We start from the raw sequence: 20,835 nt of genomic DNA on the forward strand, positions 1-20,835 counted from the left end.
GGCGGCTGCGGAAGGGGCGGGGCTGGGGGCGCAGGTGGGGACCGGAGCGTCCCCGCCCACCTGAGGTGGCCTCGGGGGTCCCGGGGAGGGGACACCGAGAGGGAGGGGAGGGGTTCCGTGTCCGTCACCCCCATCCGGACAGGGGGAGGGTCCCGGGCAGGGGACATTGCATTGCCGCTGGACATTCCCACGGTGACCGCTGGGGACATTCCCACGGTGGCACCGGGGACGCGGGGGATGGCCCGGCCAGGGGACACTCCCACCGGACATTCCCACGGTGGCCGCAGGAGTTTCCCACGGTGGCCGGGATGGTGCGGGGGGGTCGCGCTGCGGCCGCGTGAGTTTCCCACGGGGATTTGGGATTTGGGATTTGGGGGGGGGTCCGGGGACGTCCCCACGGTGGTGGCCTGGATGGGGCCGGGTCGCACTCCGGCCACAGGAGTGTCCCACGCTGACCAGGACTCCCGGAGGGGGTCAGGCCCCATTTTCCCACGGGGGTCACGGAGGGTCCCGCTCCATCCGGTGACAGGGACATGCCCAGGGTCCCCCTGCCCTCACCGAGACCTCTCCCCACAGGTTGTGCCATCTGCCTCCAAGCCTCCCAACCCCTCCAGGGGGACACCGAGGACACCCCAATGCCGTGGCCACCCCCGTCCACTCTGCCGGACACTCCCTTCCCCAGCCGGACACTGGCCGCAATGGCCGCAGTGGCCGAAGCGCTGCTGACCCCCGGGTACTGGGCGCTGGACTGGCTGCTGGCGCTGCTGGTGCCCACCACGGCACAGCGGGCACGCTGGCGGCGGCACCGGGCCTGGCAATGCCTGGCCGTGGGTGCCCGGGTGCTGCTGGCACCGGTGCTGGTTCTGGCGCTGGTTCTGGCGCTGGTGCTGGCGCTGCCACCGGCACTGCTGGGGCTGCTGCTGTGGCTCCCGGCGCAGGCCAAGCGCCGGTCATTTGTCCACCAGCACACGGTCAGCACGGCCACGGCCGAGCCCTGGGACCCGCGGCGAGCGCGCGGCTTCACCTTCCTGACGGCCAACGTGTGCCTGCTGCCCAGCGGGCTGGCGCGCTTCAGCAACCTGAGCGACACGCGGCGCCGGGCGGCGCTCATCGGGCGGGTGCTGGCGGCCGGAGCGCCCGCGGAGCCGGCCGGACACCGGCGTGGGCTGCTGGAGCCACGGAGGGGCCGCGGGTACGGGGGCACCGCGGCGCGGGGGCACCCGGGTGGGGATGCCAGGGGGGACGCGTGGAGGGTGGCCGGGCCGGCGGAGAGAGTGGACGGCACGATGGAATGGGCGGAGATGCCGGTGGGCAACCCAACGCCAATGGGCAACCCAACATGGATGACCAACCCAGCTGCAATGACTGACTCAACATGGGTGACCAACCCAACATTTATGGACAACTCAACATGGGTGACCAACCCAACATTGATGGACAACCCAACATTGATGGACAACCCAACATTGATGGATAACTCAACACGGATGACCAACCCAACTCCAATGACCAACTCAAGACTGAGGGCCAGCCCAACACCGATGACCAACCCAACTCCAATGACCAGCCCAACACCAATGACCGACTCAACATGGATGACCAACCCAACTCCAATGACCAACCCAACACCAATGACCAACTCAAGACTGAGGGCCAACCCAACTCCAATGACCAACCCAACACCAATGACCGACTCAACATGGATGACCAACCCAACTCCAATGACCAACCCAACACCGATGACCAACTCAACCTGGACGACCAACCCAACACCAATGACCAACTCAAGACTGAGGGCCAGCCCAACGCCAATGACCAACCCAACACCGATGACCACCCCAACACCGATGACCACCCCAACCCTGGGAGCCGCTCCATGCCCAATGTCCAGCGCGGGGCCGGAGCGGCCGATCCCGCTGGCCGACCCCATGCCCCCGGTGCTGAGCGCCCGCATCCCGCCGGACGTGGACTTCGTGTGCCTGCAGGAGGTGTTTGACGGCGCCGCGGCCGCCGCGCTGCGCCGGCAGCTGGGGCGGCGCTTCCCGCACGTGCTGTGGGGCGTGGGGCCGGGCGGGTGGCGCTGCGGGCGGCTGCGGGCGCTGGGCAGCGGGCTCCTCCTGGGCAGCCGCTTCCCGCTGCTGGCCGCCCGCTTCCTGCCCTTCCCCAACGCCGCCCGCGAGGACGCGCTGGCCAACAAGGGGCTGCTGGTGGCACAGGTGAGGGGGCGACACCTGGGGGGACACCTGAGGGGGTGACACGGGGCTGAGGTGACATGTGACATGGGGTTGGTGTCCCCGCCAGGTGCTGTTGGGGATGGGGAGAGGCCGGCGCGTCGTGGGGTACCTGGGCTGCACCCACCTGCAGGCGCCCGCGGGTGAGTGGGGACACGGTGACGGCGTGGGGGGACACTGGAGGGGACATTGGGGGGCCTTGGGGTGTTGTCCAGGTGTGTCCAGGTGTCCTTGTCCTGCTGTGTCCAGGTGTTTGTTTCCCACCACATCTGTGTGTCCATCTGTCCACGCGTCCCCATGTGTGTGTCCGTGTGTCCCCATGTCCTTGTGTCCTTGTGTCCGTGTTCATGTGTCCCCATGTCCCCAAGTATCTGTGTGTCCCCCTGTCCCCATGTCCTTGTGTCCGTGTTCATGTGTCCCCATGTCCCCAAGTGTCTGTGTGTCCCCCTGTCCCCATGTCCTCGTGTCTGTGTTCCCTTGCACCCATGTGTCTGTGTCCCCCTGTCCCCAGTGTCCCGGCGTCTGTCCCTCTGTGTCCCCATGTCCCCCATTGTCCATATACACCTGTGTGTCCCTGTGTCCCCATCACTGTCTGTCCCCATGTCCTGTGTCCCTGTCCTGGTGTCTGTCCATGTCCCCATGTCCATGCCCCCATGTCCTCATGTCCCCATTCCTGTATCTGTATGTGTCCCCGTGTCCCCACGTCCATGTCCCCATGTCCCGTGTCCCTGTCCCAGTGTCCATACGTGTCCCTATGTCCCTGTGTTCCTACCCCTGTGTCTGTATGTGTCCCCGTGTCCATGTCCTCATGTCCCCATGTCCCCATGTCCCGTGTCCCATGTCCCATGCCCCTGTCCCAGTGTCTGTACGTGTCCCTGTGTCCCCGTGTCCCCATGTCCCTGTCCCCATGTCCCCATGATGTCCCTGTGTCCCTGTCCCAGCCAATGCCACCATCCATGACCAGCAGCTGTCCCTGTGTCTGTCCCTGTCCCCATGTTCATGTCCCTGTGTCTGTCCCTGTGTCCCTGTGTCCATGTCTGTGTCCCTGTGTCTGTCCCTGTCCCCATGATGTCCCCATGATGTCCCCCTGTCCCTGTCCCAGCCGATGCCACCATCCATGATGAGCAGCTGTCCCTGTGGCTGTCCCTGTGTCCCTGTGTCTGTCCCTGTCCCCATGATGTCTCCATGTCCCCATGATGTCCCCATGTCCCTGTCCCAGCCGATGCCACCATCCGTGACCAGCAGCTGTCCCTGTGTCTGTCCCTGTGTCTGTCCCTGTCCCCATGTCCATGTCCCTGTGTCCCTGTGTCTGTCCCTGTCCCCATGATGTCCCTGTGTCCCTGTCCCAGCCGATGCCACCATCCGTGACCAGCAGCTGTCCCTGTGTCCGTCCCTGTGTCTGTCCCTGTCCCCATGTTCATGTCCCTGTGTTTGTCCCTGTCCCCATGATGTCCCCATGTCTCCCTGTCCCAGCTGATGCCACCATCTGTGACCAGCAGCTGCCCCTGTGTCTGTCCCTGTGTCCCTGTGTTTGTCCCTGTCCCCATGATGTCCCCGTGTCCCTGTCCCAGCCGATGCCACCATCCGTGACCAGCAGCTGTCCCTGTGTCTGTCCCTGTGTCCCTGTGTCTGTCCCTGTCCCCATGATGTCCCCATGATGTCCCCATGATGTCCCTGTGTCCCTGTCCCAGCCGATGCCACCATCCGTGACCAGCAGCTGTCCCTGTGTCTGTCCCTGTGTCTGTCCCTGTCCCCATGTCCATGTCCCTGTGTCTGTCCCTGTGTCTGTCCCTGTCCCCATGATGTCCCCATGATGTCCCTGTCCCAGCTGATGCCACCATCTGTGACCAGCAGCTGTCCCTGTGTCTGTCCCTGTGTCTGTCCCTGTCCCCATGTTCATGTCCCTGTGTCTGTCCCTGTGTCCCTGTGTCTGTCCCTGTCCCCATGTCCATGTCCCTGTGTCTGTCCCTGTGTCCCTGTGTCTGTCCCTGTCCCCATGATGTCTCTGTGTCCCTGTCCCAGCCGATGCCACCATCCGTGACCAGCAGCTGTCCCTGTGTCTGTCCCTGTGTCCCTGTCCCTGTGTCTGTCCCTGTGTCTGTCCCTGTCCCCATGATGTCCCCATGTCCCCATGATGTCCCCATGTCCCCCTGTCCCAGCCGATGCCACCATCCGTGACCAGCAGCTGTCCTGCGTGCTCCAGTGGCTCCGGGAGTTCCGGGATGGCCAGCACCGGCCTGGGGACCTGGTGGCCTTCGATGTCCTCTGCGGGGACCTCAACTTCGACAACTGCTCCCGCGGTGGGGACAGGGGACACGGGGGGATGGGGGGGACACGGGCAGGGGACAGAGGGACACGGGGGATGGGGGGGACACGGGCAGGGGACAGAGGGACACGGGGGGACACGGACAGGGGACAGAGGGACACGGGGGGACACAAGGAACAGAGGTGCGGAACATGAAGGGACACAGGCAGGGGACAGAGGGACATGGAGGGACACGAGGGGACATGGGGGGATGCGGAGGGGACACTGTGGGGACACAGGGAGGGGACAGAGGGAGATGGGGGACATGGGGGACACAGGAGGGGACGGAGGTGTGGGACACGGGGGACATGGGCAGGGGACAGAGGGACACGGGGGGACACAAGGAACAGCGGTGTGGAACATGAAGGGACACGGGCAGGGGACAGAGGGACATGGAGGGACACGGGGGGACATGGGGGGACACAGAGGACAGAGGTGTGGGACACGAAGGGACAGGGGACATGGGGGGATGCAGAGGGGACACTGTGGGGACACAGGGAGTTTGGGGGACATGGGGGACACAGGAAGGGACAGAGGTGTGGGACACAGGGGGACACAGGCAGGGGACAGAGGTGTGGGACACAGGGGGACACAGGAGGGGACAGGGGTGTGGGACACAGGGGGACACAGGAGAGGGACAGGCGACATGGGCAGAGGGACAGAAGGACATGAGGGGACACGAGAGGGAGACAGGGGACACGGGGGACATGGGCAGAGGGACAGAGGGACACGGGGGGACACGGGGGGCAGAGGTGTGGGACACAATGGGACACGGGGGGACATGGAGGGACACGGGGGGACATGGGGGCAGAAGTTTGGGACATTGGGGGACATGGGAGGGGGACAGAGGGACACAGGGGGGCATGGGGGAGCAGAGGTGTGGGACACAAAGGGACATGGGCAGGGGGACATGGGGGGACATGGGGGGACATGGGGGGACAGAGGGACACAGGGGGACACGGGCACGGGACAGGGGGACATGGGGGACACAGGAGGGGACAGAGGTGTGGGAAATAAAGGGACACGAGCAGGGGACAGAGGGACATGGGGGGGACATGGGAGGGGGACAGAGGGACATGGGGGGACACGGGCCGGGGACAGAGGAACAGGGGACATGGGGGGACTCAGGGGGCAGAGGTGTGGGACATTGGGGGACATGGGAGGGGGACAGGGGACACGAGGGGACACGGGACGGGGACAGAGGGACATGGGGCCACATGGGGGACACGGGGGGACACACGGGGACAGGGGACATGGGGGACAGAGGTGTGAGACATGAAGGAACATGGGCAGGAGACAGAGGGACATGGAGGGACACGGGGGACACAGGAGGGGACAGAGGTGTGGGAAACAAAGGGACAGGCAAGGACAGCGGTGGCTGGAGGCACGGGGGACACGAGGGGCGGGACAGGGGACAAGGAGGGACACGGGGGGCAAGGTGGGGACCAGAGGGACATGAGGGGGGACACGAAGGGACGGGGACATGGGGGATCAGAGGGGACAGGGGGACACAGGGAGTGGGGACAGGGGACACAGGATAGACGGGGGGACACATGGGGGACACAGGCAGGGGACAGAGGTGTGGGAACAAAACGTAGGGGACACGACTGGGCAGGGGACAGAAGGACTGGGGGGACATGAGGGGAGACAGGGGGACACGGGGGACATGGGCAGAGGGACAGAGGGACAATGGGGGGGAGTGGACACAAAGGGAAGGGGGGACAGGGAGGGGACAACAGGGACTGGGGGACACGGGAAGGGGGACAGGGGACACATGGGCAGGGGACAGGGTGGGACAATAGGGGACATGGGGCAGGGGGACAGAGGGCTGGGGGGACACGAGGGGGACAGAGGGACATGGGGGACATGGGAAGGACAGGGGACATGGGGGACATGGGGGACAGGAGGGGCAGAGGTGTGGGACACAAAGGCATGGACAGGGATGGGGACAGGGAGGGACATGGAGGGACATGGGGGGACCCGCAGGGAGGGGGACAGGGGACACGAGGGGACACGGGGGACAGAGATGTGGGACACAAAGGGATGCGGAGGGGACACTGTGGGGACACAGGCAGGGGACAGAGCAGCCGGATGGGGGACACGGGGTGGCACACGGGGAGAGGGGGACATCGGGGGGGACACGGGGGTGACAGCAGCGCCGTGTCCCCGGCAGGTGACAGCCAGAACCGGCGGCACGCCCTGTTCAAGGAGTTCTGGGACCCGGCATGCCGCGACTCGGGCCAGGAGCAGCCCTGGGCCATCGGTGGGGACACCAATGTCACCTCTGGCCGGGGACCCCAGTGTCACCTCCCCAGGGATCCTGCTGTCACCTCCCCGGGACCCCGGTGTCACCTCTGGACGGGGACCCCATGGTTACCCGTGCCTGGGGAGCCCACTGTCCCCTCCCTGGCCCCTGGGGTTGCGTTCATGTCCCTGTCCCCTCCTGTCCCCTCCTGTCCCCTCCATGTCGGGTCTCACTCTTCCCTGTCCCCTCCCTGTCCCCTCCTGCCCTGGGGTCCCACTCATGTCCCTGTCCCCTCCTGTCCCTCCTGATCCCCTCCTGTCCCCTCCTAGTCCCTCCTGGGTCCCTTCCTGTCCCCTGGGTCTCCTGTTCACCTCCCTGTGTCGGGTCCCGCTCATTCCCTCCCCCTGTCCCTTTCTGTCCCCTCCTGGCTCTGGGTCCCGGTTATGTCCCTGTCCCCTCCCTGTCCCTCCTGTCCCCTCCCTGTGTCCGGGGTCCCGCTCATGTCCCTGTCCCCTCCCTGTCCCCTCCTGTCCCCTCCTGTCCCCTCCCTATGTCCGGGGTCCCGCTCATGTCCCTGTCCCCTCCTGTCCCTCCTTCCCACATGTCGGGGGTCCCACTCATGTCCCTGTCCCCTCTCCCTCCTGTCCCCTTCCCTGTCCCCTCCCTATGTCCGGGGTTCCCGCCTCCATGTCCCTGTCCCCCCCTGTCCCCTCCATGTCCCCTCCCTATCCCCTCCTGTCCCCTCCCTATGTCCGGGGTCCCGCTCATGTCCCTGTCCCCTCCCTGTCCCCTCCACATGTCGGGGGTCTCACTCATGTCCCTGTCCCCTCCTGTCCCCTCCTGTCCCCTCCCTATGTCCGGGGTCCCGCTCATGTCCCTGTCCCCTCCTGTCCCCTCCCTGTGTCCGGGGTCCCGCTCATGTCCCTGTCCCCTCCTGTCCCCCCCTTGTCCGGGTGAGCGCATGTCTCGTCCAACTCCTCCCTCACCATCCTACCTGGTACCCTCCTGTCCCACTCCCTGAGGTCGCAGAGGTCCGACTAATGGTACCTGTCCGACACGCCAGCCACATGTCGGGGGGGGGTGGTCTCACTCATGTGTCCCGTGGCCCCCTCCCCATGTCCCCGTGTCCCCATGGCCCTCTGTGTCCCGGTCCCCATGTCCCCATGTCCCTGTGTCCCCATGTCCCTCTGTGTCCCTCCTGTCCCCAGGCCTGTCCCCCTATGTCCCAGGTCCCCTGTCATGTCCACTGGTCCCCTCTGTCCCCATTCCCCTATGTCCTCGGGTGGACCTGTCCCATGTCCTCCTGTCCCTCGCATGTCCCCTGTCCCATTCCTTCCCTCTCCTGTTCCGTGCCCTCCTGTCCCCTCCCGTGTCCTCAGGCTGTCCCCGGCCCTCATGTCCCCTGATCCTCTCCATGTCCCCTTCCCTGTCCCTCAGCACTTGTCCCCGGGTCCCGCTCATGTCCCTGTCCCTCTGTCCCCTCCTGCTTCCCCCCTGTCTCCGGGACCCGCCTCATGTCCCCATGTCCCCTGTCCCTCAACCTGTCCCCATGTCCCTGTCCTCTGCACTTCCCTTGTCCCGGTCCCCAGCCATGTCCCCCTGTCCCTCGACACTGTCCCCTCCTGTCCCTTCCTGTCCCTCAGACATGTCCCGGGTCCCCGTCCTCTGAACTGTCCCCATGTCCCTCACCTGTCCCATGTCCCTGTCCTAGCACTCCCCTATGTCCCCAGGGTCCCCGCTCAGCACTGTCCCATGTCCCCCTCCCCTGGTCACTCCCCTGTCCCCCTCCCTCAGAACTGTTCCGGTGGTCCCCGTCCTGGACCACTGTCCCCTCACTGTCCCCCTCCCTAACCTCCCTTCCCTGTCCCTTCCCATGTCCCCTTCCCCATGTCCGCGGTCCCCGACTCATGTCCCATGTCCCCTTCCTCTTCCCCTGACACTGTCCAGCCGGGCGAGGGTACCGGCCGTCCATCAATTCCTGCGCTGGACACGAGAGCCCCAGGTCCCTGGCCTAGGAGCGGAGAGTGAAGAGGTGCATGGGGGGGACCACTGGGGACCACGGATGTGGAGTGACCACTGGGGGGACCGGTGGTACCCTCCATGCCCTGTGTCACCCCGTGAGCCCTCATTGACCCCATGACCCCGTGTCCCCCAGTGCCCTCGTGTACCCCCAATGGACCCGCATGTACCCCCCATGTCCCCATGTCCACTGATGTCCCCATGATCCACTGTGTCCCCATGGTCCCAACCTGTGCCCCCCAATGCCCCCATGCCCCCATGTACCCTCCTCCTCGTGACCCCTCAGGACCACTCAGTACCCCCCATGTCCACTGTGGATCTCCACATGGACCACTGTGAGTCACCCATGGAAACTCCCAGTGACCTCATGACCTCTGTGACCCTGTTGCCACTGTGACCACTGAGACTCCCCATGTCCCCCAGTGACCTCCTCGGGAACCCCACTGTACCACTGGTTCCACACGTGTCCCCTCAGGACACTGTCCCCCTGTCCCTCAGGACACTGTCCGAGCCGTGGGGACGCGAGCGGTTCCTGGCCGGTCCCATCCTGTCCTGTGTCCCCATGTCCCCATCTCCCTCAGGACACTGTCCCCATGTCCCACTGTGTCCCCCTGTCCCTCAGGACACTGTCCCCATGTCCCTCAGGACACTGTCCCCCTGTCCCTCTGGACACTGTCCCCCTGTCCCTCAGGACACTGTCCCCATGTCCCCATGTCCCCCTGTCCCTCAGGACACTGTCCCCATGTCCCTCAGGACACTGTCCCCATGTCCCCCTGTCCCTCAGGACACTGTCCCCATGTCCCCATGTCCCCCTGTCCCTCAGGACACTGTCCCCATGTCCCTCAGGACACTGTCCCCCTGTCCCTCAGGACACTGTCCCCATGTCCCCATGTCCCCTCAGGACACTGTCCCCCTGTCCCCCTGTCCCTCAGGACACTGTCCCCATGTCCCCCTGTCCCTCAGGACACTGTCCCCCTGTCCCTCAGGACACTGTTCCCATGTCCCCCCTGTCCCTCAGGACACTGTCCCCATGTCCCTCAGGACACTGTCCGAGCCGTGGGGACGCGAGCGGTTCCTGGCCGGTCCCATCCTGTCCTGCGGGGCCCTGGACCCGACGGCCCCGCGGCCGTGGCAGGGCCGGAGAGTGGACAGAGCGCTGCTGAGGAGGGGGCCCACGCTGACCACTGTGAGTGACCGCTGGGACCCCTCGGTGACCCCCTCCGTGACCCCCCCAATGACCCCCCAGTGACCCCTCCAGTGACCCCTCAGTGACCCCTCAGTGACCCCCCCAGTGACCCCTCCACTGACCCCCCAGTGACCCCTCCAGTGACCCCTCGGTGACCCCCTCCGTGACCCCCCAATGACCCCCCAGTGACCCCTCAGTGACCCCCCCAGTGACCCCCCAGTGACCCCTCCAGTGACCCCTCAGTGACCCCCCCAGTGACCCCCAGTGACCTCTCCACTGACCCCTCAGTGACCCCTCCAGTGACCCCTCCAGTGACCCCTCAGTGACCCCCCCAATGACCCCCCAGTGACCCCTCAGTGACCCCTCAGTGACCCCCCCCAGTGACCACTGGGATTCCACACTGACCACTGTGAGTGACCACTGGGAAACTCCCAGTGACCCCTCAGTGACCTCTGGGACTCCGTGTTGGCCACTGTGAGTGACCACTGAGACTCGCCCAGTGACCCCTCAGTGACCTCCCCGGGACCCCCCCAGTGACCACTGGGATTCCACACTGACCACCATGAGTGACCACTGCGACCCCAGTGACCCCTCATTGAACCCCCATTGACCTCCCTGGGACCCCACTCTGGCCACTGTAAGTGACCCCTGGAACCCACACTGGCCACCATGAGTGACCACTGGGACCTCAGTGACCCCTGGAACCCACACTGGCCACCATGAGTGACCACTGGGACCTCAGTGACCCCTGGAACCCACACTGGCCACCATGAGTGACCACTAGGAACCCCAGGGACCCCTCAGTGACACTGCACTGGCCACCATGAGTGACCACTGGGACCTCAGTGACCCCTGGAACCCACACTGGCCACCATGAGTGACCACTAGGAGCCCAATGACCCCTCACTGAACCCCCATTGAGCCCCCTGGGACACCCCTGTGACCCCGTGCTGACCACTGTGAGTGACCACTGAGACCCCCCCAGTGACCCCCCCCAGTGACCCTTGTGACCAGGAGCTGGCCACTGTGAGTGACCACTGGGAACCCCAGGACACCCCTGGGACCCCCACAGTGACCACACTGACCCCAGTGACCCCATGCTGGCTACTGTGAGTGACCACTGGGACCTCCAGTGACCCCCCATTGACCCCTCCCCAGTGACCCCCCCCACTGACCCTGTGACCCTGTGCTGACCACTGTGAGTGACCACTGAGACCCCCAGTGACCCCCCCAGTGACCCTTGTGACCAGGAGCTGGCCACTGTGAGTGACCACTGGGACCTCCAGTGACCCCCCATTGACCCCTCCCCAGTGACCCCTCAGTGACCCCCCCAGTGACCCCTGTGACCCCGTGCTGACCACTGTGAGTGACCACTGGGACCCCAAGGACGCCCCCAATGACCCCGTGCTGGCCACCGTGAGTGACCCCCAGTGTCCTCAGTGACCACTGGGACCTCCCAGTGACCCCCACAGCAAACACCCCAGTGACCCCACACTGACCACTGTGAGTGACCACTGGGAACCCCCTGTGACCCTCATGACCCCAGTGACCCCACCCTGACCCCTCTGTCCCCACAGGAGGTCATCGGGTACTCGGTCATCACCCAGCTGGCCACAATGTCTGACCACCTGCCCGTGGCCCTGCGGCTGCGCCTGGGGCCCGCTGACCTCTGACCCCGGCACGGACACAGCGCTGGACACCGGGGTGGACACCAGGAGGGACACCGGGATGGACACAGGGATGGACACCGGGGTGGACACCAGGAGGGACACCGGGATGGACACAGCTCAGAGCTGAGAGTGTGGCCACACTCTGGACACCAGGCTGGACACAGGGCTGGACATGGGGATGGACACTGGGATGGACACGGGGCTGGACACAGGGATGGACACTGGGATGGACACGGGGCTGGACACCGGGATGGACACTGGGGTGGACATGGGACTGGACACTGGGATGGACACTGGGATGGACATGGGATGGACACCAGGGATGGACACCGGGATGGACACTGGGATGGACACAGGGATGGACACAGGGATGGACACGGGGATGGACATAGGGATGGACACGGTGCTGGACACTGGGATGGACACCAGGGATGGACATTGGGATGGACATTGTGATGGACACAGGGCTGGACACTGGGCTGGAAACCGGGATGGACACTGGGGTGGACATGGGACTGGACACTGGGATGGACATGGGGCTGGACACGGGGATGGACACTGGGATGGACACTGGGATGGACACCAGGGATGGACATGGGGATGGACACTGGGATGGACACCAGGGATTGACATTGGGATGGACATTGTGATGGACACGGGGCTGGACACTGGGATGGACATGGGGCTGGACACTGGGATGGACACCAGGGATGGACATTGGGATGGACACTGGGATGGACACTGGGATGGACACAGGGCTGGACACTGGGATGGACACCAGGGATGGACATTGGGATGGACACTGGGATGGACATGGGGCTGGACATGGTGCTGGACACTGGGCTGGACACTGGGATGGACACCGGGATGGACATGGGGATGGACATTGTGATGGACACAGGGCTGGACACTGGGATGGACATGGGGATGGACACTGGGATGGACATGGGGCTGGACACGGTGCTGGACACTGGGATGGACATTGTGATGGACACAGGGCTGGACACTGGGCTGGAAACCGGGATGGACACTGGGGTGGACATGGGACTGGACACTGGGATGGACACTGGGACTGGACACCGGGATGGACACAGTGCTGGACACCGGGATGGACACCAGGATGGACACAGGGATGGACACAGGGATGGACACAGCTCGGACCTGAGAGTGGCCACAGTCTGGACATGGGGCTGGACACAGCCCTGGCCACAGCACTGGACACAGAAGTGGACACTGGGATGGACACAGCACTGGACACAGCAGTGGTCACTGCACTGGACACTGCACTGGCCGCTGTGGACACAGCACTGGACACAGCACTGGACACAGCAGTGGACACTGGGATGGACACAGCACTGGACACAGCACTGACCCTGGTGTGACCATGGCTCCGGCCACAGCCCTGGACACAGCAGTGGTCACTGCACTGGACACAGCAGCGGTCACTGCAGGGGCAGGATCAGGGCAATATTGATCCCATATTGGTGCAGGATTGATCCGATATTGGTGCAGGATCGGTGCAGTATTGATCCGGTATTGGGGCAGGATCAGCCTGCTATTGATCTGACATTGATCTGGTATTAGGGCAGGATCAGCCTGCTATTGATCTGACATTGATCTGGAATTGGAGTGAATCAGTCTGCTATTGATCTGACATTGATCTGGTATTGGGGCAGTATTGATCTGCTATTGATCTGACATTGATCTGGTATTGGGGCAGGATCAGCCTGCTATTGATCTGACATTGATTTGATATCAGTGTAGGATGGATCCATCACTGATCCCTTATTGACACAGGATCAGCCTGCTATTGATCTGACATTGATCTGGTATTGGGGCAGGATCAGCCTGCTATTGATCTGACATTGATCTGGTATCAGGGCAGGATCAGCCTGCTATTGATCTGACATTGATCTGGTATTGGGGCAGGATCAGCCTGCTATTGATCTGACATTGATTAGGAATCAGTCAATGATAGACTCAGCATTGATCAGGTATTGGGGCAGTATTGATCTGCTATTAATCTGACATTGATTGGGAATCAGTCCATGATGGACCTAGCATTGATCGGGTATTGGGGCAGTATTGATCTGCTATTAATCTGACATTGATTGGGAATCAGTCCATGATGGACCTAGCACTGATCGGGTATTGGGGCAGTATTGATCTGCTATTGATCTGACATTGATCGGGAATCATTGCAGCACAGATTGGGCATTAATCTGGCATTGATCCAGCATCGATCTGTATTGATCCGGGATCGGCCCGGCATTGATTGGGCACTGCTCTGGCATCAGCCAGGCTTTGCTCTGGTGCTCTGCTGTTGGGATGAAGGAATGAAGGAATTTTGGAAAAAATTAATTGAGTTTGGGACGTGATTGTCCAGGGAATGGGAAATTGGGAATGGGAATGGGGAATGGGAATGGGGATGGGAATGGGGAATGGGAATGGGAAATGGGGAATGGGAATGGGGAATGGGAATGGGAATGGGGAATGGGAATGGGAATGGGAATGGAAGGGAATGGGAATGGGGAATGGGAATGGGAATGGGGAATGGGGAATGGGAATGGGGAATGGGAATGGGAATGGGAATGGGGAATGGGATGGGGAATGGGAATGGATGGGAATGGGATGGGAATGGGGAATGGGGAATGGGAATGGGGAATGGGGAATGGGAATGGGAATGGGAATGGGAATGGGAATGGGAATGGGAATGGGAATGGGAATGGGAATGGGAATGGGAATGGGGAATGGGGAATGGGGAATGGGAATGGGGAATGGGGAATGGGAATGGGAATGGGAATGGGGATGGGAATGGGAATGGGAATGGGAATGCATTGGGAATGCATTGATTTGGCATTGGTCTGGCCTTGGCTCACTTTTGAGCCCATATTGAGCTGGCATTGATCCAGCATTGATCTGGTATTGATCCATCATTGGCTCAGTATTGATCCAGCATTGAACCAGCATTGATCCGGCATTGATCTCGTATTGATCCACTATCAAACCAGCGTCAATCTGTCATTGGCTTAGTATTGATGTGGTATTGATACGGCATTAATCCAGCATTGATCAGGCATTGATCTGGCGTTGATCTGGCACTGACCCAGCGTTGATCTGGTATTGATCCAGTATTGATCAGGCACTGATTCGGCATTGATCCAGCATTTGCTCAGTATTGATTTGGCATTGATCCACCATTGATCCAGCATTGATCAGGTGTTGATCCAGTATTGATCCAGCATTGATCAGGCATTGATCCGGCATTGATCTGGCCTCCATCCAGTATTGATCCAGCATTGATCAGGCATTGATCCGGCATTGATCAGGCGTTGATCTGGCATTGATTTGGCATTGATCCACCATTGATCCAGCATTGATCAGGCATTGATCCGGCATTGATCTGGCCTCCATCCAGTATTGATCCAGCATTGATCAGGCGTTGATCCGGCATTGATCTGGCCTCCATCCAGTATTGATCCAGCCTCTCTCTGCTGGGGCTGGCACATCCCCATGGCACAGGGGGGATCCCCCCACATTCCCAGATCTGGGGTCACTGGGTCGGTGTTCGCCCCCCGGATCTGTGGGGCAGAGCTCTGGGGGGCTCTGTGGGGCTGGGGGGGGGTCCCTGTCCCCCCCAAGACACCAGACAGGAGTTGGGGGGCACAAGAAGCTTTATTGGAGGCTGGGGGGGAGCTGGGGGGAGACCCCCAAAGGGGGGAGCTGGGACCCCCCAATGGAGGGGCTGAGCTGGGGATGGGGGGCTGCCCTATAGATTGTGAGTATCTAAATGAGGGGCTGCCCCACAGCAGGGTTTGGCAGGGGGCTGCCCCATAGCAGGGTCAGGGGGCTGTCCCATAGCAGGGTCAGGGGCTGCCCTATAGATTGTGAGTATCTAAATGAGGGGCTGCCCCATAGCAGGGTCAGGGGGCTGCCCCATAGCAGGGTCAGGGGGCTGTCCCATAGGGGCATCAGGGCTGCCCTATAGATTGTGAGTATCTAAATGAGGGGCTGCCCCATAGCGGGGTCAGGGGCTGCCCCATAGCGGGCTCAGGGGCTGCCCTATAGATTGTGAGTATCTAAATGAGGGGCTGCCCCATAGCAGGGTCAGGGGGCTGCCCCATAGCTGGGTGAGGGGCTGCCCTATGGACTGTGCGTATCTAAAGGTAGGGGGCTGCCCCATAGCAGGCTTGGGGGCTGCCCTATAGCAGGTGCATAGATGGGATGGGGGGTCTGCCCTATAGATTGTGAGTATCTAAATGAGGGGCTGCCCCATAGCAGGGTTGGGGGCTGCCCCATAGCAGGGTCAGGGGGCTGTCCCATAGGGGCATCAGGGGCTGCCCTATAGATTGTGAGTATCTAAATGAGGGGCTGCCCCATAGCAGGGTTTGGCAGGGGGCTGCCCCATAGCAGGGTTAAGGCGCTGCCCTATAGCAGGGTTAGGGAGCTGCCCCATAGCAGGGTTGGGGGCTGCCCTATAGCAGGTGCATAGATGGGATGGGGGGCTGCCCCATAGCTGGGTGAGGGGCTGCCCTATGGATTGTGCGTATCTAGAGGGGTGGCTGCCCCATAGCAGGCTTGGGGGCTGCCCCACAGTGGAGTTAGGGGGCTGCCCTATGGACTGTGCGTATCTAGGGGGGGCTGCCCCATAGCAGGGATGGGGGTTGCCCTATAGGCTGTGCCTATCTAGCAATGGGGGGCTGCCCTATAGGCTGCGCAGAGCTGCAATGCGTGGGGGGCTGCCCCATAGCGGAGGTAGAGGGGTGACCTAAAGGTGGGGCTGCCCCATAGCGGGGTCAGGGAGCTGCCCCACAGTGCAGTTAGGGGGTGCCCTATAGGCTGTGCCTATCTGGAGTGGATGGGGGGCTGCCCCATAGCAGGGTTTGGGAGGGGGTGCCCTATAGAGGGGTTGAGGGGCTGCCCCATAGACTGTGCATATCTAAAGGGGGACTGCCCCATAGCGGGTGCCCTATAGGAAGTGCATAGATGGGATGGGGGGCTGCCCCATAGCGGGGTCAGGGGGCTGCCCCATAGAGGGGGTGCAGAGCTGGAGTGGGTGGGGGGCTGCCCCATAGCGGGCTCCAGGGCTGCCCCATAGCGGGCTCCAGGGCTGCCCTATGGACTGTGCTTATCTCTCAATGTGGGGCTGCCCCATAGCAGCGTTTGGGGCTGCCCCATAGCAGGTTTGGAGCTGCCCCACAGCAGGTTTGGGGCTGCCCCATAGCGCGGTTTGGGGCTGCCCCATAGTGGGCTTTGGGGCTGGCACATAGGAGGCTTTGGGGCTGCCCCATAGCTGGTTTGGGGCTGCCCCACAGCCGTTTTGGGGCCACCCCATAGCAGATTTGGGGTGCCCCATAACTGTTTTGGGGTCACACAGAGGGATTTGGGGCTGCCCCACAGCAGGTTATGGGGCTGCCCCACAGTAGTTTTGGGTAGCTGCCCCACAGCTGTTTTGGGCCGCCCCACAGGAGGTTATGGGGCGCCCCACAGCCGTTTTGGGGTCACGTAGCAGGGTCTGGGGTCCCACAGCTGTTTGGGACCACCCCACAGCTGTTTTGGGGCCATCCCATAACTGTTTTGGGACCACCCCACAGCTGTTTTGGGGCGCCCCATAACCATTTTGGGGTCACACAGGAGGTTATGGGGTGCCCCACAGCCGTTTGGGGTGTCAGCCGTTTTGGGGTCACACAGCAGGTTATGGGGTGCCCCATAACCATTTTGGCCTGCCCCATAGCAGGTTTGGGGTGCCCCATAACCATTTTGGCCTGCCCCACTGCAGGCTATGGGGCGCCCCATAACCCCTTCAGGGTCACACAGCAGGTTATGGGGCGCCCCATAACCACTTCAGGGTCACACAGCAGGTTTGGGGTGCCCCATAACCATTTTGGCCTGCCCCATAGCAGGTTTGGGGTGCCCCATAACCATCTTGGGGTGCTCCACAGCAGGTTATGGGGTGCCCCATAACCATTTTGGCCTGCCCCACAGCAGGTTATGGGGTGCCCATAACTGTTTTGGCCTGCCCCATAGCAGGTTATGGGGTGCCCCATAACCGTTTTGGCCTGCCCCACAGCAGGTTATGGGGTGCCCCATAACCACTTCGGGGTCACACAGCAGGTTATGGGGTGGCCCATAACCGTTTTGGCCTGCCCCATAGCAGGTTATGGGGTGCCCCATAACCGTTTTGGCCTGCCCCACAGCAGGTTATGGGGTGCCCCATAACCGCTTTGGGGTCACACAGGAGGTTATGGGGTGCCCCATAGCAGGTTATGGGGCGCCCCATAACCGTTTTGGGGTCACACAGCAGGTTATGGGGTGCCCCTAACTGTTTTGGCCTGCCCCATAGCAGGCTATGGGGCGCCCATAACCATTTTGGGGTCACACAGCAGGTTATGGGTGCCCCATAACCGCTTCGGGTCACACAGCAGGTTATGGGGTGCCCATAACCGTTTTGGGGTCACACAGCAGGTTTGGGGTGCCCCATAACCGCTTCGGGGTCACACATTGGGGTTTGGGGCTGCCCATAGCAGGTTATGGGGTGCCCATAACCATTTTGTCCTGCCCCACAGCAGGCTATGGGGCGCCCCACAACCGCTTTGGGGTCTCACACGGCCTCCTGCGCCTGGTGGAACTCGAAGACGCTGCCGCGCTCCGGGAAGGCCTGTGGGGCCTGTGGGGCCTGTGGGGCCTGTGGGCTCTGTGGGGCCGGGGCATTTGGGGGATTTGGGGCGTTTGGGGCGTTTTGGGGGTCCTGGGGGGCCCACAGGTCCTGGGGGTCCGGGGGGTCCCGGGGGGCGCCCCCAGCCCCGTCCTCAGGGGGGCCGAACCCGCCCCCGCCCGGGGTCAGCAGCCGGAACACGTCCTGTGGGGAGAGAGCAGGTGTGGGTCAGCAATTGGGTGTGGGGTGTGGGATTTGGGGTATTGGGGTTTGGGGTCAGGAATTGGGGTTTGGGATTTGGGGATTTGGGGTTTGGGGTGGTTGGATTTGGGGTTGGGTTTGGGGATTGGGGATTTGGGGTTTGGGGTTGGGGGATTTGGGGGATTTGGGGTTTGGGGTTTGGGGTTTGGGATTTGGGGTTTGGGGTTGGGGGGTTTGGATTTGGGATTTGGGGTTGGGGGATTTGGGGATTTGGGGGATTTGGGGTTTGGGGATTTGGGGTTTGGGGTTTGGGGATTTGGGGATTTGGGATTTGGGGTTTGGGGATTTGGGGTTTGGGGGGTCAGGAATTGGGTTTGGTGGGATTTGGGGTTTGGGGATTTGGGGATTTGGGGTTTGGGGATTTGGGGTTTGGGGGTTTGGGTTTGGGAGTTTGGGGTTTGGGATGTGGGATTTGGGGATTTGGGGTTTGGGGGATTTGGGGTTTGGGATTTGGGGAGTTTGGGGTTTCAGGATTGGGGTTTGGGGTTTGGGGTTTGGGGATTTGGGGATTTGGTTGGGGTCAGGAATTGGGTGATTTGGGGTTTGGGAGTGTGGGGTTTGGGGTTTGGGGATTTGGGGATTTGGGGTTTGGGTGGGGTTTGGATTTGGGGTTTGGGATTTGGGGATTTGGGATTTGGGGGTTTGGGGTGGGTATTTGGGTTTGGGGTTTGGGGTTGGGGATTTGGGGTTTGGGGATTTGGGGTTTGGGGGATTTGGGGTTTTGGGTTTGGGGTCAGGGGATTTGGGTTGGGTCAGGAATGTTGGGGTTTGGGATTTGGGTTTGGGTTTGGGGTATTGGGGATTTGGGGATTTGGGGTTTGGGGTCAGGAATTGGGATTTGGGGTTGGGTTTGGGGTTTGGGTTGGGGGATTTGGGGTTTGGGGTTTGGGGTTTTGGGGATTTGGGGTTGTGGGTTTAGGGTTTGGATTTGGGGTTTGGGTTTGGGTGGGTGGGGATTTGGGTTTGGGATTTGGGGGGTTTGGGGATTTGGGGATTTGGGGATTTGGGGATTTGGGAGGTTTGGAGGTTTGGGTTTGGGGATTTGGGGTTTGGGGGATTTGGGGGTTTGGGTTTGGGGTTTGGGGGTTTGGGGATTTGGGGTTTGGGGGATTTGGGGTTTGGGGTTTGGGGGGTTTGGGGTTTGGGGATTTGGGGTTTGGGGATTTGGGGTTTGGGGTTTGGGGATTTGGGTTTGGGGATTTGGGGATTTGGGGGGTTTGGGGGTTTGGGTTGGGGATTTGGTGTTGGGGTTTGGGGGATTTGGGTTGGGTTTGATGGGAGTTTGGGGATGGGTTGGGATTTGGGGATTTGGGGTTTGGGTTGGGTTTGGGTGGTTTGGGTTTGGGGATTTAGGGAGTTTGGGATTTTGGGAGTTGGGATAGTTTGGGCAGGTTTGGGGGATTTTGGGCAGTTTTGGTCAGATTGCAGTTTCAGTGATGGGATTTGGGTGTTTTGGGCAGTTTTGGAGTTTTGGGAGCAGTTTTTGGGGATATTTTGGGCAGTTTTGGGATGATTTGGGCTTTTGGGGTGAGGTTTTGGGGGATTTTGCTCACCCGCTCCACGCACCGAGCTCTTGCCGCCCAGTTGATGGGGTTTGGGTGATTTGGGCATTGGATTTTTGGGTTTTTGGGCAGTTTTGGCAGTTTTGGGCAGTTTTGGGGATTTTTGGGTATTTTGGGCATTTTGGCTCACCCCGCTCCACGCACACCGAGCTCTTGCCGCCCAGGTTGATTGGGGATTTGGTGATTTATTTGGGCAGTTTTTGGGTGATTTTGGGCAGTTTTGGGCAGTTTTGGGTGATTTTGGGCAGTTTTTGGGGTGATTTGGCATTTTGGCATTTTAGGCAGGTTTTGGGATTTTTGGGGTGATTTTGGGCAGTTTTGGCTCACCCCGGCTCCACGCACACCGAGCTCTTGCCGCCCAGGTTGATGGGGTTTGGGATTTGGGAGTTTTGGGCGTTTTTGGGGTGATTTTGGGGCAGTTTTTGGGTGATTTTGGGCAGTTTTGGAGCAGTTTTGGGTTTTTGGGCAGTTTTGGCATTTTGGGCAGGTTTTGGGGATTTTTGGGTGATTTTGGGCGTTTTGGCTCACCCCAGGCTCCACGCACACCGAGCTCTTGCCGCCCAGGTTGATGGGGTTTGGGTGATTTTGGGGCAGTTTTTGGGGTGATTTTGGGGCAGTTTTTGGGGTGATTTTGGGGCAGTTTTTGGCACAGTTTTCGGGCAGGTTTTGGGGATGTTTTTGGGGTGATTTTGGGCAGTTTT

The 20,835-nt window shown here is 61.6% G+C and overlaps 1 protein-coding gene across 1 annotated transcript; it reads left to right on the forward strand.

Moving 5' to 3' along the window:
* The first annotated feature begins 208 nt into the window (after positions 1–208).
* Positions 209–11,912, forward strand: LOC135460916 (sphingomyelin phosphodiesterase 5-like). Its single transcript, XM_064737885.1, has 7 exons — positions 209–337; positions 577–2,216; positions 2,302–2,374; positions 4,391–4,531; positions 6,710–6,799; positions 9,787–9,986; positions 11,564–11,912. Exons 1-7 carry the CDS (start codon positions 238–240, stop codon positions 11,657–11,659), a joined length of 2,340 nt encoding a protein of 779 aa, XP_064593955.1. The 5' UTR covers positions 209–237; the 3' UTR covers positions 11,660–11,912.
* The last annotated feature ends 8,923 nt before the right edge of the window (positions 11,913–20,835 follow it).

The sequence above is a fragment of the Zonotrichia leucophrys genome, unplaced genomic scaffold (assembly GCF_028769735.1).
Source record: "Zonotrichia leucophrys gambelii isolate GWCS_2022_RI unplaced genomic scaffold, RI_Zleu_2.0 Scaffold_126_132196, whole genome shotgun sequence".
Taxonomy (NCBI): domain Eukaryota; kingdom Metazoa; phylum Chordata; class Aves; order Passeriformes; family Passerellidae; genus Zonotrichia; species Zonotrichia leucophrys.